The 16,060-nt window shown below is 49.7% G+C and overlaps 1 protein-coding gene across 2 annotated transcripts in view; it reads right to left on the bottom strand.

The window, feature by feature from the left end:
• The window catches only part of LOX (lysyl oxidase), a 55,684-nt gene extending 54,417 nt beyond the window's left edge, over positions 1-1,267 (bottom strand). The window contains exon 1 of one of the 2 annotated variants that reach the window (XM_029620061.1): positions 293-1,267. In XM_029620061.1, coding sequence (XP_029475921.1) covers positions 293-1,019 — 727 coding nt within the window. In that variant the 5' untranslated portion in view covers positions 1,020-1,267. The remainder of the gene's footprint in view (positions 1-292) is intronic. The other variant, XM_029620052.1, reaches the window with a different exon arrangement.
• Positions 1,268-16,060: the final 14,793 nt, after the last annotated feature.

Raw genomic sequence — 16,060 nt, 5'->3', positions numbered from 1 at the left:
AACCATAATTTGGTTATTTGTCTCTGGTCTCCCACTTCCATACCCAAGCCCTGGAAGAGACGTGCAAGGTTCCCCAAACGCATCACAGTGACCCCACAGCAAGTTGGGTTTTGAGAATATCCGTGAGGAATGTGCTTGAGGTAAATTTGCATGCATATGGATATCCTGAAAACCCGACTGCTGTCATTGGGACAGGTTTGGGAAGCTCTGCCTTAGTGCACATGAGGCTATTCTGAGCAATTGATAGAAAGCTGGCATCTTTTCCGATACTGAATTAAGCTATTTCACCTACCATTTTGATAGTAGCCGGTGCCATACCCGGGCCTCTGTCTGCCACTCGGCCGGGGTCTTTCGTAGGTATCATAGTAGTTATAATAGGGGTTATCCTCTGAGTATTTGTAAGGGTTGTAGGGATCATCCCCTACCATTTCGTCTTCCCTTGGTCTCAGGTTGCTCAGAGGAGGGCTGCTTCCCCCAGTTCCATTAACTCCCCGAGATGCGGCTGTTGAGTTTGCTGAAGCAGAGGTCCGGGATGCTCCGGATGCAGTGGCGCCCCGATTCCTTTGACCTGCTCCAGGAGCTGCCGGTGCATTCCCTGAGTTGTATCCGGCTTGGAACCAGAACCTCGCTCCTGACCTGCTGGGGCCGGGCTGGGGCTGGTGCTGGGAACCGGTGGCTGGAAGCGGTTGCTCACCACCAGCAGCAGGGGTTCCCGATCCGGAAAGCGGGGGCCCCCCCGGAGACGTGGAGTCCGAGGAGGAGCTACTGGTTCTGTTGTCGCTGAGCAGGAGGATGTGGTTCCGGGGCCCAGTGGCAGCTTGTTGTCTCCTCCTGGGGGGCTGGTACTCCGAGCCCAGGCTCAGCAGGCTGTAAACTTGGCCGTTGTTCTCCCACCGAATTCTTTGCCTCCATGCAGCTGGAAGAGGGCGGTTGTGCTGGCAGTTCACTTGCGACAAAGAGGTCAGATACAGGCCCACTTGCAGTTGCGCTAGCAAGATGACAATGAAAGAGAAACCCATCTTCTTTTTTTTTTTTTAATTGTCACAAACAAAAACTATAACAAAACTTTTGAAACAGGCATGAAAGAAAAACAGACTATAGCTCAAATCCGAAGATCTGGAAGCCCAAAACAATTAAAAAAAAAAAAAAAAAAAAAAAAGGACGTTAATTCCGATTTTACAACTAGTGCTCAAGACTGGCTTAGAAGGAGAGCAAGAGCAGGGAAGCAGCCTCTCCTCTTCCTCACGGGCTTGCTGGTGTCTGGAGTGAGCAGAGGAGGAGGGAATGAGAGGTTTTAAGTTTCTGGCACATTTACAGCATTATACAAAGCGCCTTGGCAGGCTCGTCCTCTGCTATTTGCTCACGTAATGGGACTGGAAACGTGCAAGCTGACAGCTCCTCACATCTGCCCCTCCGCTACCTCCCCCACCCCAGGCAAAAGCACACACAGATTCGGGAAGGGAAAAAAAAACAAAACAAACCCCACATCTCTTTAATCTGGGACGAACACACGGGGATTTCACTGGGATCCAGACACAGGAGGCTCGTTCCAGCCGCGGGGCAGTGCCAAAGCATGCGCTAAAAAAGAAATGTTATTGCAGATCATCAGGCACCCCAGAGAAAAAGGAGCGGTAACAAGACTAACAGAAAGGACATCTCTTCTTCCCCGTTGGTTTGCATATTAGAGGGTGACCGTATGCCTTCAGAATCTGCTGTGATTAGTGCCCTGCATGTTCAGCTTTTATTTAAAATGAAATTCGGGAATATATCAGGGCTTATCTTCCAAACATTAAACTTAGGAGTGAAGAAAAAAAATTGGTTTAAATCAGGGCAAATAAGAACAATAATAAACTTGAATGCGTGTATACAGTGCATAAACACAGTAATGAGGCACAGGAAAAAAAAAAAAAAAAGCATGCAAATACGAAAAAGACACTAAATGCTGATTTATGTGAGCCAGTCCTGGCACGATATTAACAGAGTTTAATCTGAATGGCTCCATCGTGTGTCTGCAGTGAGTTTTACCTTTAAGAATTGCTTCAGCTTTAGTGCTGCAATACAAAACTGTCTACTAGCGGGACTACATTTCATAAAAAGAAAGATTTGGTAAAATATTGTTCAGTAAACTGAAAAACTGGTGCAATTCAGTAAATACTGAAAACATGGAACACCAAGGAAGACTCAATTTCAGTTTCATTGTGATAAAAATAAAAATCACCTCTTGAATTTATTCTGCTGTACAAAGGCATCAAGGGTTTTCCATGACCCAATTACCTCTTACCTCCCATCACCCAAATAACAAGAGGCTGCAATGTCCTCTCTCCGCCTCCCCACTAAAAGATCAGAACAATGGCAGCTGCTGGGTGGCTTCAACATACTCCCATCCCGAAGAGCAGTATGACAGTGGGGTCTCAGCAGTGTGCGAGAACTTCACCCTCCTCTCTCAGCCACCTCAGATTGAAAAAATAAATAAAATAAATCAAGGGGCTTCACGCTAGGATCACCTCCTTCTGCCCACAGGTAAGTGCAGTGATGATTTTCTAATATTAGAAGATTCCAGATTCGGGCCAGCAGCTGTCTCCACCTTCTACTCCCAGCCGCAGTGGAGAAAAGGAAGCAGTTTACTACTGCTGTTCAAAGAAAATTAGCACTAGGTAAGTTCTCCCGTCTACCTTTTCTAATGAGGTCCTCAACACATCAGGGCAGGACAGGGGTGGATTGCAGGAAAATATCAGCCCAGGGGGATTTTTTTTTTTTTTTAAAAACCGGCCCATGGGGTATCTGACGTCCCCATGCACTTTCCCTGCAGCACATGTGTCAACAGCTCCCAAAGCACGCCAAGTCAACCCTGGAACCTAGTAGAACTGAGCCAAAATATCTCCAAAAGAAACTTCATCTTTCCTAAACAACTAAGAAGTTGAGGACATTCTAGACCAGGGGTGAGCAGAGCTGCAGCCCCTGTTCCATCCATGCAAATCGGTTGGGCCCCCTCCACATTTGCTTATCTCTCTTACAGAGATATAGCCTGGACTCTCAGTCTGGTTCTTGGACCAGTTGCAAGTAATGACCCTGCCAGGCCGTGTCAGACACGCACGCACGCTCAACCACACAAACAGATTTTTAGATGGCAGAAACTTGATTGGCAGATACACACTGACACCCACAAAGACACATACTCTTTCTCAGACACAAAAACACACCCAGACACTGAGAGCCTGTGTGTGGGGTCTGTGTCAGAGAGAAAGGTACCCCCACACACACACTCTCACAGACAAAGTGTGTATGGGTGTGTGTCTCTCTCTCCCTTTCTCTGACACAGACACACATGCACTCTCTCCGACATGCTACTTTTGTACTGCTTACACAGTGAGCGCCCCCAGTCCAGCACTGCTGCATCACGGTGTAAAGTTCTTGCTTGCTGCCCGCCCTTCCCCATTCTGCAGCAGCCTCCTCACTTTCCCAATCCCATTCTCTAGACTCGTTGGTTCCACAGCCAGCTGCTTCTCTCAGAGCTCAGTACAGTCACCTCAGACAGAAGTCTCCCCAACACACTGCATGGCACTTCCTCCTGGCTCACCACCTTCCTTCATATGCCTGTAGCTTGCCTTCACTTCTCCGCAACCCTCATAAGAATATAAGAACATAAGAAATTGCCTTACTGGGTCAGACCAAGGGTCCATCAAGCCCAGCATCCTGTTTCCAACAGTGGCCAGTCCAGGCTACAAGTACCTGGCAAGTACCCAAATACTAAGTCTATTCCATGTTACCGTTGCTAGTAATAGCAGAGACTATTCCCTAAGTCAACTTGATTAATAGCAGTTAATGGACTTCTCCTCCAAGAACTTATCCAAACCTTTTTTAAACCCAGCTACACTAACTGCACTAACCACATCCTCTGGCAACAAATTCCTCACACCCCTCTAGTGTATACCCATTGACTGCAGGCTACAAAGTCTGCTGCTTTTATGGTTCCCAGGCTGTGCTCTGCCTACTGACGCCAGGGGATGGGGAGACCAGAAGTGATGCATACTGTTCCCTGGGCTTATACAAAGAAAAAATTAAGCCCTGGCCAAGAATGGGGAGAGCCACTAACCCAAAGTAGCACAGCTCCAGATAGAATCCTGCTTTCTCTTGTGGAGCCAGTGCAGGCAGGGCACGAGTAAGGGTATTAGGTATCATAGGTGAACCTTTCAGCCTTGTACATACACACTCCTAGCCCCACCCTTCCCACAAATAATTGAAAAACATGCATTTATAATAATAGATTTTACATGAAAAAGAATATTCAGTGTTCTAAGGTAAAAATTTCACATATATGTGTATTAATTACATACACCACTGTGGTACAAACTAGAAAACGGCAAAAAAAAGACACCTGCAGCCATATGTAATTGGGACTATTGTAAAGCATGTCATCCATCAGAAAGCTTTATGTAAACTGAATTACAATATAGTAAACTTCCCATACAAAAATAGCACTAATTGTCAGCACTCAAACAATAACAACCCTATCTATGAAAAGACAGCACTGCAAATATTACACCAGGTCCTAAAACACCAATAAACTTAATATTTGGAAAAAAGAATAAGCCAAGCTTAAGAGCCTGACACAGAAACTACATGCTAGCACAATACCTCACCTCAGTCACACATGCAGAGCACAGACAAACCCTCACCAAATACAGAATAAAGAGAAAGTATAACTAGAAACATGCAGATAAAAACTAAATTAGAAACCAATACAAGACAGCCTCCGTATGCAGTGCAACAATGGAAAAACAGAAACATTACAATTCCTCATTAAACATCAAACAATAAAATCAAGATATATAAAACATCAATCATAACAGTAAAACCATACTCATAAAAAGAATAAATATTGCAAAGCAGCTGATGAATAGAACATCCAATGATTAAAAACATATAGCATTGTTTTTTAAACAATTCTAAACATCAATAAAATATTTCAAAACAGCAGACACATCAAACAACACCCAATAATTAAAACTAAAGCTAACAAAAAAATCCCTTGCTCTCCATACTTGGGAACTTTAGACTCCAGTCACCTGAGATTGTCATGGATTAATCAGGGATAGGAGATGTGCACAAACTTTCTCCTCTCTCTCACATATACACACTCTCTAACTTACATGTTCATTCTTACACAAACTCCCTTAAAAGCTGACTGGCTCACAAACTCTGACTCATACACATGTTCACTGACTTGCTCTTGCTCATACACATGCTCACTGGTTTATATAGTCTTCTTGCTCACACATATGCTCATTGACTCACTCGTTCTCTCTCACTCACACACATGCTCACTGGCTCACTCAATCTCTCTTGCTCACACACATGCTCTGGAAATCACAGCAAGTCTGACTGAATTATTATACAGTGCAACAATGAAAAAACAGAAACATCATCATTCCTCATAAAACATTAAGCAATAAAGTCAAGAGACATAAAACATCATTCATTATATTAAAATCATATTAATAAAAAGAATAAATATGACAAGCAGGCAACAGTCAATGAACATCCAGTAATTAAAATGACTCACTTTTTAAAAATATTTCCCAATTACCAAATATTTCAAACAGCAGACACATGAATTTAAAATAATAGGATTAAAATCTCCAGCTTTCCACACCTAGGATCTTTTGATTTCCAGTCACCCACAGATTATTGTGGATTGGGGAAGGGGGCCTCACAATCTTTATCCTTTTCCTCCCCACACACATACACACACACACACACACACACACATGCTGTCACATACGCAAGCTTTCTTTTTCTCACACACCCACCCAGTCTCTCTCATTTTCACATACACACAGGGGCGGATTTTAAGAGCCCTGCTCGCCTAAATCCGCCCAAATCCGGGCGGATTTAGGCGAGCAGGGCCCTGCGCGCCGGTGAGCCTATTTTACATAGGCTCACCGGCGCGCGCAGACCCCGGGACTCGCGTAAGTCCCGGGGTTCTCCGAGGGGGGCGTGTCGGGGGCGGGCCCGGTCGTCGCGGCGTTTAGGGGGCGTGTCGACAGCGTTTTGGGGGTGGGTCCGGGGGCGTGGTTACGGCCCGGGGCTGTCCGGGGGCGTGGCTGCGCCCTCCGTACCCGCCCCCAGGTTGCGTCCCGGCGCGCCAGCGACCCGCTGGCGCGCGGGGATTTACGCCTCCCTCCGGGAGGCGTAAATCCCCCGACAAAGGTAAGGATGGGGTTTAGACAGGGCCGGGCGGGTGGGTTAGGTAGGGGAAGGGAGGGGAAGGTGAGGGGAGGGCAAAAGAAAGTTCCCTCCGAGGCCGCTCCGATTTCGAAGCGGCCTCGGAGGGAACGGAGGTAGGCTGCGCGGCTTGGCGCGCGCCGGCTATACAGAATCCATAGCCTTGCGCGCGCCGATCCCGGATTTTAGTGGATACGCGCGGCTCCACGCGTATCTACTAAAATCCAGCGTACTTTTGCTTGCGCCTGATGCGCCAGCAAAAGTAGGCCAAATCGCGCAGTTTGAAAATCTACCCCACAGACTCTCACAGACGCATGCAAGCTGTCTTGCTCTCTCATGCATACACAGTCTCTCAGACATACCCAGGCTCTCTCGCTCTCTTATACACATACAAGATCTCACACGTCTATGCAGGCTCTGTCACTCTCATATACATACAGGCTCTGACATACACTTGCTCGCTTGCGCTCTCATGCACACATGCAGGCTCTCACACACTACTACATGCAGGCTGACTCATACATACATGCAGGCGCTCTCTGTCTCACACACAAGTATACACACCTACAGCTTTCAGGCCTCCCCCCTTTCTTCTGCACCTTGTCTTTGCCGCTGTTGAATAGCAGCACTGCTGCTCACTGCCCGAAGGGAGGTGGAAGGAGGCTACTGCATGGCTCCTGCAAAGTTGGAGGGAAAAGGGAGGGTCATGTGGCCTTGCAGGCCTCTCTCCCAGCCCCGCTGGCTTTCTTCCGGCCGTGGCATGATGGACTCTGCCATGGCCTTGTAGGCCTCTCTCATGGTCCTGCATGGCTGCCTTCCAGCTGCAGCAGGATGGGCTCTGCAGTGGTCTTACAGGCCTCTCTCCTGGGCCCCACGGTTCTCTGCCACGGCACTGCAAATTTCTCTTCGTGCCGTAGCAGCCCTTTTTCTTCTCTTCCCACGTGATGGGAGTGACTGGCTCACTGGGGGAAGCCCAATCCCCCAATAGGGCAATCCTCCACTGTTTCCAGCAACTGTCAAAATGATATTGGCCATGCTCATGCCAGTGGCATAGACAGAACTGATATTTTGGCAGGGCCTGAGGTCAACATGGGTAGGCAATAGAGATGTGAATCGTTTTCCATATTGTCTTAACGATAGAAATCGTGTGGCAGGGCAAGAAAATCGTGTTAGGCACGATTTTTTAGTTAAAAAATCGTTAAAAATCGTTTTTTCCGATTAGTGCGCACTAACTCGAGTTAGTGCGCACTAACTGGGAGTTAGTGCGCACTAACTGAAAATGATACAATTTGACACTTTTCAGGTCAGTTAAGGTCAGTTTAGGAATGAATATGTATTCCTATTGGCTGCCCTCTTATTTATTCATGTTACCAAGCTTCCCACTGACAGTATATGGGGGATGGGAAATGGAAACAGTTGGTAGCTTGACAAAACAAGTAATGTGATCAGTTAATGTGACTAGAACTTGTGCCCTAACCCTGATACCAGGGGTATTATGATCTTCCTGCACACAGTGCCCTATCCCTATTAATACCAGGAGTGTTGTGATCTTCCTGCACACAGTGCCCTAACCCTGGCACCAGGGGTGTTGTGATCTTCCTGCACACAGTGCCCTATCCCTATTAATACCAGGAGTGTTGTGATCTTCCTGCACACAGTGCCCTAACCCTGGCACCAGGGGTGTTGTGATCTTCCTGCACACAGTGCCCTATCCCTATTAATACCAGGATTGTTGTGATCTTCCTGCACACAGTGCCCTAACCCTGGCACCAGGGGTGTTGTGATCTTCCTGCACACAGTGCCCTATCCCTATTAATACCAGGAGTGTTGTGATCCTCCTGCACACAGTGCCCTAACCCTGACACCAGGGGTGTTGTGATCTTCCTGCACACAGTGCCCTATCCCTGGCACCAGGGGTGTTGTGATCTTCATGTACACAGTGCCCTATCCCTATTAATACCAGGAGTGTTGTGATCTTCCTGCACACAGTGCCCTATCCCTAATACCAGGGGTGTTGTGATCTTCCTGCACACAGTGCCCTATTCCTGATACCGGGGGTGTTGGGATCTTCTTGCACACATCCCGGTATCAGGGATAGGGCACTGCATGCAGGAAGATCACAACACTCCTGGTATCAGGAATAGGGCACTGTGTGCAGGAAGATCACAACACCCCTGGTATTAGGGATAGCGCAATGCGTGCAGGAAGATCACAACACTCCTGGTATTAATAGGGATAGGGCACTGCATGCAGGAAGATCACAACACCCCTGGTATCAGGGATAGGGCACTGTGTGCAGGAAGATCACAATACCCCAGAGGAGTGAGGGTCAGGCAGCTCCCCCCTGTCTGTGAAGCCAGCCTCTCACTAGTAATGCAGGGAGGGAGCTGTCTCAGACTTCACCATCCTCCCCCCCCCCCCCCCCCCCACACACACCATTCACTAGCTGGGACATGGGGGAAGTCAGGAGTGAGGGTCAGGCAGCTCCCCCCTGTCTGTGAAGCCAGCCTCTCACTAGTAATGCAGGGAGGGAGCTGTCTCAGACTTCACCATCCTCCCCCCCTCCCCCACACACCATTCACTAGCTGGGACATGGGGGAAGTCAGGAGTGAGGGTCAGGCAGCTCCCCCCTGTCTGTGAAGCCAGCCTCTCACTAGTAATGCCGGGAGGGAGCTGTCTCAGACTTCACCATCCTCCCCCCCCCCCCTCACCCACAAACCATTCAATAGCTGGGACATGGGGGAAGTCAGGAGTGAGGGTCAGGCAGCTCCCCCCTGTCTGTGAAGCCAGCCTCTCACTAGTAATGCAGGGAGGGAGCTGTCTCAGACTTCACCATCCTCCCCCCCCCCCCCCTCACCCACACACCATTCACTAGCTGGGACATGGGGGAAGTCAGGAGTGAGGGTCAGGCAGCTCCCCCCTGTCTGTGAAGCCAGCCTCTCACTAGTAATGCAGGGAGGGAGCTGTCTCAGACTTCACCATCCTCCCCCCCCCCCCCCCTCACCCACACACCATTCACTAGCTGGGACATGGGGGAAGTCAGGAGTGAGGGTCAGGCAGCTCCCCCCTGTCTGTGAAGCCAGCCTCTCACTAGTAATGCAGGGAGGGAGCTGTCTCAGACTTCACCATCCTCTCCCCCCCCCCCCCCCTCACCCCACACACCATTCACTAGCTGGGACATGGGGAAAGTCAGGTGTGAGGGTCAGGCAGCTCCCCCCTGTCTGTGAAGCCAGCCTCTCACTAGTAATGCAGGGAGGGAGCTGTCTCAGACTTCACCATCCTCCCCCCCCCCCCCTCACCCACACGCCATTCACTAGCTGGGACATGGGGGAAGTCAGGAGTGAGGGTCAGGCAGCTCCCCCCTGTCTGTGAAGCCAGCCTCTCACTAGTAATGCAGGGAGGGAGCTGTCTCAGACTTCACCATCCTCTCCCCCCCCCCTCACCCACACACCATTCACTAGCTGGGACATGGGGAAAGTCAGGAGTGAGGGTCAGGCAGCTCCCCCCGGTCTGTGAAGCCAGCCTCTCACTAGTAATGCAGGGAGGGAGCTGTCTCAGACTTCACCATCCTCCCCCCCCCCTCACCCACACACCATTCACTAGCTGGGGCATGGGGGAAGTCAGGAGTGAGGGTCAGGCAGCTCCCCCTGTCTGTGAAGCCAGCCTCTCACTAGTAATGCAGGGAGGGAGCTGTCTCAGACTTCACCATCCTCCCCCCCCCCCTCACCCACACACCATTCACTAGCTGGGACATGGGGGAAGTCAGGAGTGAGGGTCAGGCAGCTCCCCCCTGTCTGTGAAGCCAGCCTCTCACTAGTAATGCAGGGAGGGAGCTGTCTCAGACTGGTATCAGGGATAGGGCACTGAGTGCAGGAAGATCACAACACCCCTGGTATCAGGAATAGGGCACAGGTTCTAGTCATATTGACTGATCACATTACTTTTTTTGTCAACTACCAACAGTTTTCATTTCCCATCCCCCCAACCATCACTTCAGTTGGAACCTTGGTAACATCAATAGATAAGAGGGCAGCCAGCCAATAGGAATACATATTCATTCCTAACTGACCTTTACTGACCTGGATAGTGTCAATAATTTGTATCATTTTCTGTTAGTGTTCCTGAGTTTCCATTTCCATTTCCCCTCCCCCCAACCATCACCTCAGTGGGAACCTGGTTAACATCAATAGATAAGAGGGCAGCCAGCCAATAGGAACACATATTCATTCCTAACTGACCTTTACTGAGCTGGAAAGTGTCAATTTGTATCATTTTCAGTTAGTGCGCACTAACTCGAGTTAGTGCGCACTAACTCGAGTTAGTGCGCACTAACTCCCGTTAGTGGCACTAACACGATTTAACGATTTTTAACGATAAATCGTTAGAATTTCTATTGTATCGTGTTCTATAACGATTTAAGACGATATTAAAATTATCGGACGATAATTTTAATCGTTAAAAAATGATTCACATCCCTAGTAGGCAAGTGTGACCATGCTAGTTATACATTTATTCTCAAACCTTACCCCCCAGCACTCTATCTCTCTCTCAATGCCCCACCTTCCTAAGATTTGAGAGAGACTGGTGGAGGAGGGGCATTGATAGAGAAAAAGATTGCTGGAGACAGGGTGGGTAATGGGAGATGAATCTCTCTTTCGCAAGTCTACCTACGCACCTACACCCCATTCCCAGAAGTCTCCCTCTATCAAGTCTAAATCCCCCTCCCCTGTTCCCAATGTCTTTATCCACCCTGTCCTCAGCAGTGTCTCTCTCAAACCCCTACTTTTCCCATTTCTCTCTTAATTGAACACACTGCTTTGTCCTCCCAAATATGTTGCTAATTGCTTAGACTTAGGGCTTAAATCCATAGGGCCAAATTTTAATAGCATTGCTCACGCTAAAAGGCCCATATATGCATTTAAGTGGGCTGCGCATGAGCAATGCAGATTTTTTTTTTAAATGGGAGAAAAGGGCCAGAGCATGGGTGGGATATGGGCATCCCAGGGCGTGGCCAACAGTTATGCATGTAAATCCATATTTTTAAAACGGAGGCCACAGCGCATGGTGGCTTATTAGCCGCATATATTTATTTCTGCTTCTGATGAAGTGTAAGTTTGCAGAAATTGTGTTTGAGGTCTAAAATGACAGGGTACGGGGTCTGAGTCAACTGGGGGAGTGCAGGATGAAGAACCAGAGGGGTCTGGATGACCTCGAGATTGACTGGGCAAACTGGTGGACTTATTGGAAAAACTGGGACTGTCCTTCTCACAAGCACATTTTAAAATCTGCTTACCTACATGCATTAAAACCGAAAAAGTCCTAATGAAGATATATGAAGTACGTTTGCTTAAGTAAACGCATAAAATTAGGAATATACTTATGTGTGGGAGGTGTATTTTAAATTATATGTGCACAAGTGCATGCATGATTTAAAATTCCAGCTTATATAGGCTCACAAACTCATATGCGCATGTATGTGTTCCGTCAGTGGACCCTTGAGCCAAGGCAAAGTTGGTGCCACCTGCAGGGAGGAGCCCTGCAGGTCCTCGCCATTGGTGCAGAGCCCTAACCAGTGCTTCACCAATACCAACCCTCATTCCCTGCAGATTGAGCTCTTAGGTGCCAGGGCCGACTGGACTTAGGTGCAAACCTCTGGAGGGCGTGGTATCCAAAGGAGGGAGCAGATGAGAAGAGTAGTCAGTATGGGCTGGGATCAGGACAGGCAGCAGACAGCAGAGATGAGGGAGGCCCTCTCAGCGGAGCGGTGTCTCCTATGTGGTGGCTTGCCGCATCTTGGTTCCCAGGGTTGTCACGGTGTCGGGGAACCCCTACCCCATCCCAAGTAAGAGGTTAGTGTGACCAGTCGTGGAATGAACCCGCGGCTGGTCAAACGCAATAGTACCCCTCCTCTAAGGAGGTCTGGGTTTCCTGGGATGAGAGGCATGAAATACCAATAGGAGGTTCTTGTCCAAGATATTTGAGGTGAGTTCCCATGTGTTCTCCTCCGGGTCGTACCCCCCTCCAGGAGATCAAGGATTACCATATTTTGTTCCACCAACGTCATCTAGTATTTCATTGACTTGATAAACCTGGTCCTCCTTAGTAGATAGGTCTGGTGGTTCTGGTACTTTCTGGGAAGCCCAAGAGAGAATTAAAGGTTTGAGGAGCAAGATGTGGAACACTTTGTGAATCTTCAGTGAAGCAGGACGCCTCACTAAGGTCACGGCCAGAAAGACGGGAGGTAGAGGCTGGATTTGAAGGAGGCATGAGTCATGACAGTGAGGGCCCCAATGGGTGAGCTGGAACGTTCCCCAGTCATATTGAGGAGAATGGAGCTGTAACCAGGATAACTGCAACACGATGGGGTGTACCGCCTTGTCGATGATGTGGAAGTTTATCTCTTCTATGTGGAGAAGGCTGGTGCGGAAGCACCACGGGGCTGTCAACGAGGTGATCTGACCAGGGAGTGATTCTCCGTAGATAGAGGAGATAATCAGAGGTGTCTCCTGGGGAACTGTCAGAGCCTCAGGTGGTCCACCAAAGCCTTCATAATGAAATTCCTGCCTGAGCCGGAATCTACCAGCACGAGGGTGGCAAACTTGTGAATATCTGTAATTACTACTGGAAGCATAAGCTGGGGAGCAGAAGTGGTATAGTCTAGGATTGTCTCCCCAATGGCTCCTAAGCTAGTTAGTTTTCCTGCTTCAGGGAGCAACGTGCCAGAAGGTGCCCCTTCCTGGCACAACAGAAACAGAGGCCCAGGGTATAGCGGTGGAGACTCTCCTCTGGAGAGAGATGACTCTATCCCAGCTGCATGGGCTCCTTAGGCTGAGACAGAGAAGGAAGTACCATTGGTGTGGAGGCAAGGGAGCAAGTAAAGGACTGGGCCAGTGTCACCTGCCTTGGGGGGGGGGGGTCATAGTTCTGAGCCTGTTGCTGGAGGCGGCAATCAATCCTACTGGTTAGGTCAATGAGGTCATTGAGCGACTCAGGTAGCTCCTGTGTGGCCAGTTCATCCTTAATCCACGAGGAGAGTCCTTCCAAGAAAATACTGCATAGACTGTCCTCCTGCCAGTTCAGTTTGGTGGCCATGGCATGAAACTCAATGGCATAATCTACCAAAGGTCGATCGCCTTGCCAGAAATGCAGCAGGTCAGAGTCGGTGGCCAAACGGCCGGGCTCATGAAATACCTGCTTGAATGCCTTGATGAACTGTGGAAGGTCTTTAATCAATGTGTCCCCATGCTCCCACAAGGGAGAAGCCCAGGCTAAAATCTTCCCATCCAGCAGAGAGAGGATAAAAGTAGTCTTGATGGTGTTGCTGGAAAATTGTACTGGCTGAAGCAAGAAATGCATGAAGCACTGGATTTAGGAATACGCGACAGTGCTTGAAATCCACCGCTTACCGGGCGGGTACCAGAAGGTGCATCACAGGCATGGCTGCAAGAGCAGTGGAGACAGCCAGCACCATGGGACTGGACATGGCCATGGTAGCATCGAGACATGCGTTAGGGTACTCCAAAGAGCCCACCAGTACTTCCAAAAATTGCTATTTTGCTGAATCTTAAATGCCAGGCTGGGTATAGCCTGGAGGTCTGAGAGATCCTCTGGGTCCATGGCCTCAGCAAACTGTTACAACAGTGGACCCTTGAGCTGAGTTGAGGTTGGCGCCACCTGCAGGGAGGAGCCCCGCAGGTCCTTGCCATCGGTGGGCGGAACTGGCTGGTGCAGAGGCCTAACCAGAGCTTCACCAATACCAGCCCATGTTCCCCGCAGGTTGAGCCCTTGGGTGCTGGGGCCAGCTGGACTTAGTTGCAGGCCTCTGGAGAGTGTGGTATCCAAAGGAGGGAGCATACGAGAAGAGTAGTTGGTATGGGCCAGGATCAGGAAAGGCAGCAGACAGCAAAGACAAGGACAAACCGTGATTGGGGCAGGCAGCAGAACAAATGAAGTCAAGAGGAGGTCCAAGGTCTGCCGAGAGATAGTCTAGGAAAATGACAGAATTGAAGTATAGAACAAGGGAGCAGGAACAAGATTTGGAGCAGGAACAAGGCTAAAAGCAACTTGCTACTCGATGAGTTGACCTGTTGCTGAGGCACCTGAGTGTGGTCCAGGTGCAGGTGATGTCATTGTGTTACGACTGTCACTGCCCGACGTCTCCACTCCACCCTCCTTACCTCTCTGGCGACTCCTCCCGCGGTTGACGGACATTTGGCTGCCACAGAATCTACCTGCCGTTCTCTCCGGTGTCCCCGGTCCGGCTTGGGCGCTGCCTCCCGCCATGCTATCCAGCTGCCTTAGGGTGTGCGCGCCGTGCGGCCCTGCTTTAAATACTTTCTTTGGCGTGAACCTCAGGGGCGTCCCCCTGTGATTGCATCACGCATCCCGGATACATAAAGCCTATACTACTGCTAGCTAATCGAGTTAGCAACAGGTATTCATACTGGTGAACTCCTTACGGATGGGATTCGCTCTCTGTACCTAGCTACTCTGCCTCTCCATTATTGGACTTACTCTATTTGGGGTACCCACTCCTCGGGGGCCTCTCTTCTCTTTCAGGTCACTGTCTGGAACCAGTACTCGCTCCTCGAGGGCATGTTCCCGAACTCGCTGCCTGGACTTCACTTCTGCCTGGAAGATACCGCTGCCTACACCATCAGTGTAGGCTCCTTCAATTTCATCTCGCGCATACTTCAAAACCTAAACCTGGTACCCGCAGAGGAGACCGCCTTTTGAAGGGGGGTACTATTATGACTGTCGCTGCCCGACGTCTCTGCTCCGCCCTCCTTACCTCTCTGGCGACTCCTCCCGCGGTTGACGGTCATTTGGTTGCCGCAGCGTCTGCCTGCCGTCCTCTCCGGCATCTCCGGTCCGGCTTGGGCGCTGTCTCCCGCCATGCTGTTCAGCTGCCTTAGGGCGCAAGCGCCGCATGGCCCTGCTTCAAAAATTTTCTTTGGCGTGAACCTCAGGGGCGTCCCCCTGTGATGATGTCATGCATCCCAGATACAAAAAGCCTACACTACTGCTAGCTGAGTTAGCAACAGGTATTCATACTGGTGAACTCCTTATAGATGGGATTCACTCTCCTTACCTAGCTACTCTGCCTCTCCATTATTGTACTTACTCTATTTGGGGTACCCGCTCCTCAGGGGCCTCTCTCTTCTCTTTCAGGTCGCTGTCTGGAACCGGTACTCGCTCCTCGAGGCCCTGCCTCTACTCCAGCTCCTGTGATTCCTACCGAAAGAAACCGCTGTGTGAGTACTCAACCAACGAGGCTCTATTCCAGAACCCTGCATATACTTCATTGTACTCACTGTCTCAGTTTCTCTTCACTACAGCACAGCCATTGTGGGATCGCTGTTCCAGAGCCCTGAGGGACTACAAGCCCAGCCGGGCTTCATCTCTGCTCACTACTGCCACCTCTGGTGGCTCCTCAACTGTTAATAAAAGATTTATCTGTGTTGTGTGTCCTAAAGCTGAGCCTGACCTGTGGCCCCTCACGGGACTCCTTAAGCCTTCACTTCTCCCCTAAACTGCTTTTTCAACTCGGCCGCTCTGTATCTATGGAGCCCCGTGTGGTTCAAAAAACAGATCATTGAACCAAGCAGGAGGGGGAGGAAAAGTACTGGTGGCTAGAATCCACCCAGTTAGATTCACTGACTGCGTCACTGACAGCAATGACAAAGGCAGAACTCATGGACCTAGCAAATGCCCTTTCTTCAGGATCGCTTAGCCACCTCCACAGGGCTCCTAATGCCTATACTGCCTCTTCCTCTTAAGTGTGGGGCCATAGATGTTGACCTGCTTCTTGTTCTTTTGGCCCCTCATGGCCAGT

The sequence above is a fragment of the Rhinatrema bivittatum genome, chromosome 1 (assembly GCF_901001135.1).
Source record: "Rhinatrema bivittatum chromosome 1, aRhiBiv1.1, whole genome shotgun sequence".
Lineage (NCBI taxonomy): Eukaryota > Metazoa > Chordata > Amphibia > Gymnophiona > Rhinatrematidae > Rhinatrema > Rhinatrema bivittatum.
This window is presented reverse-complemented; position numbering and strand designations above follow the sequence as displayed.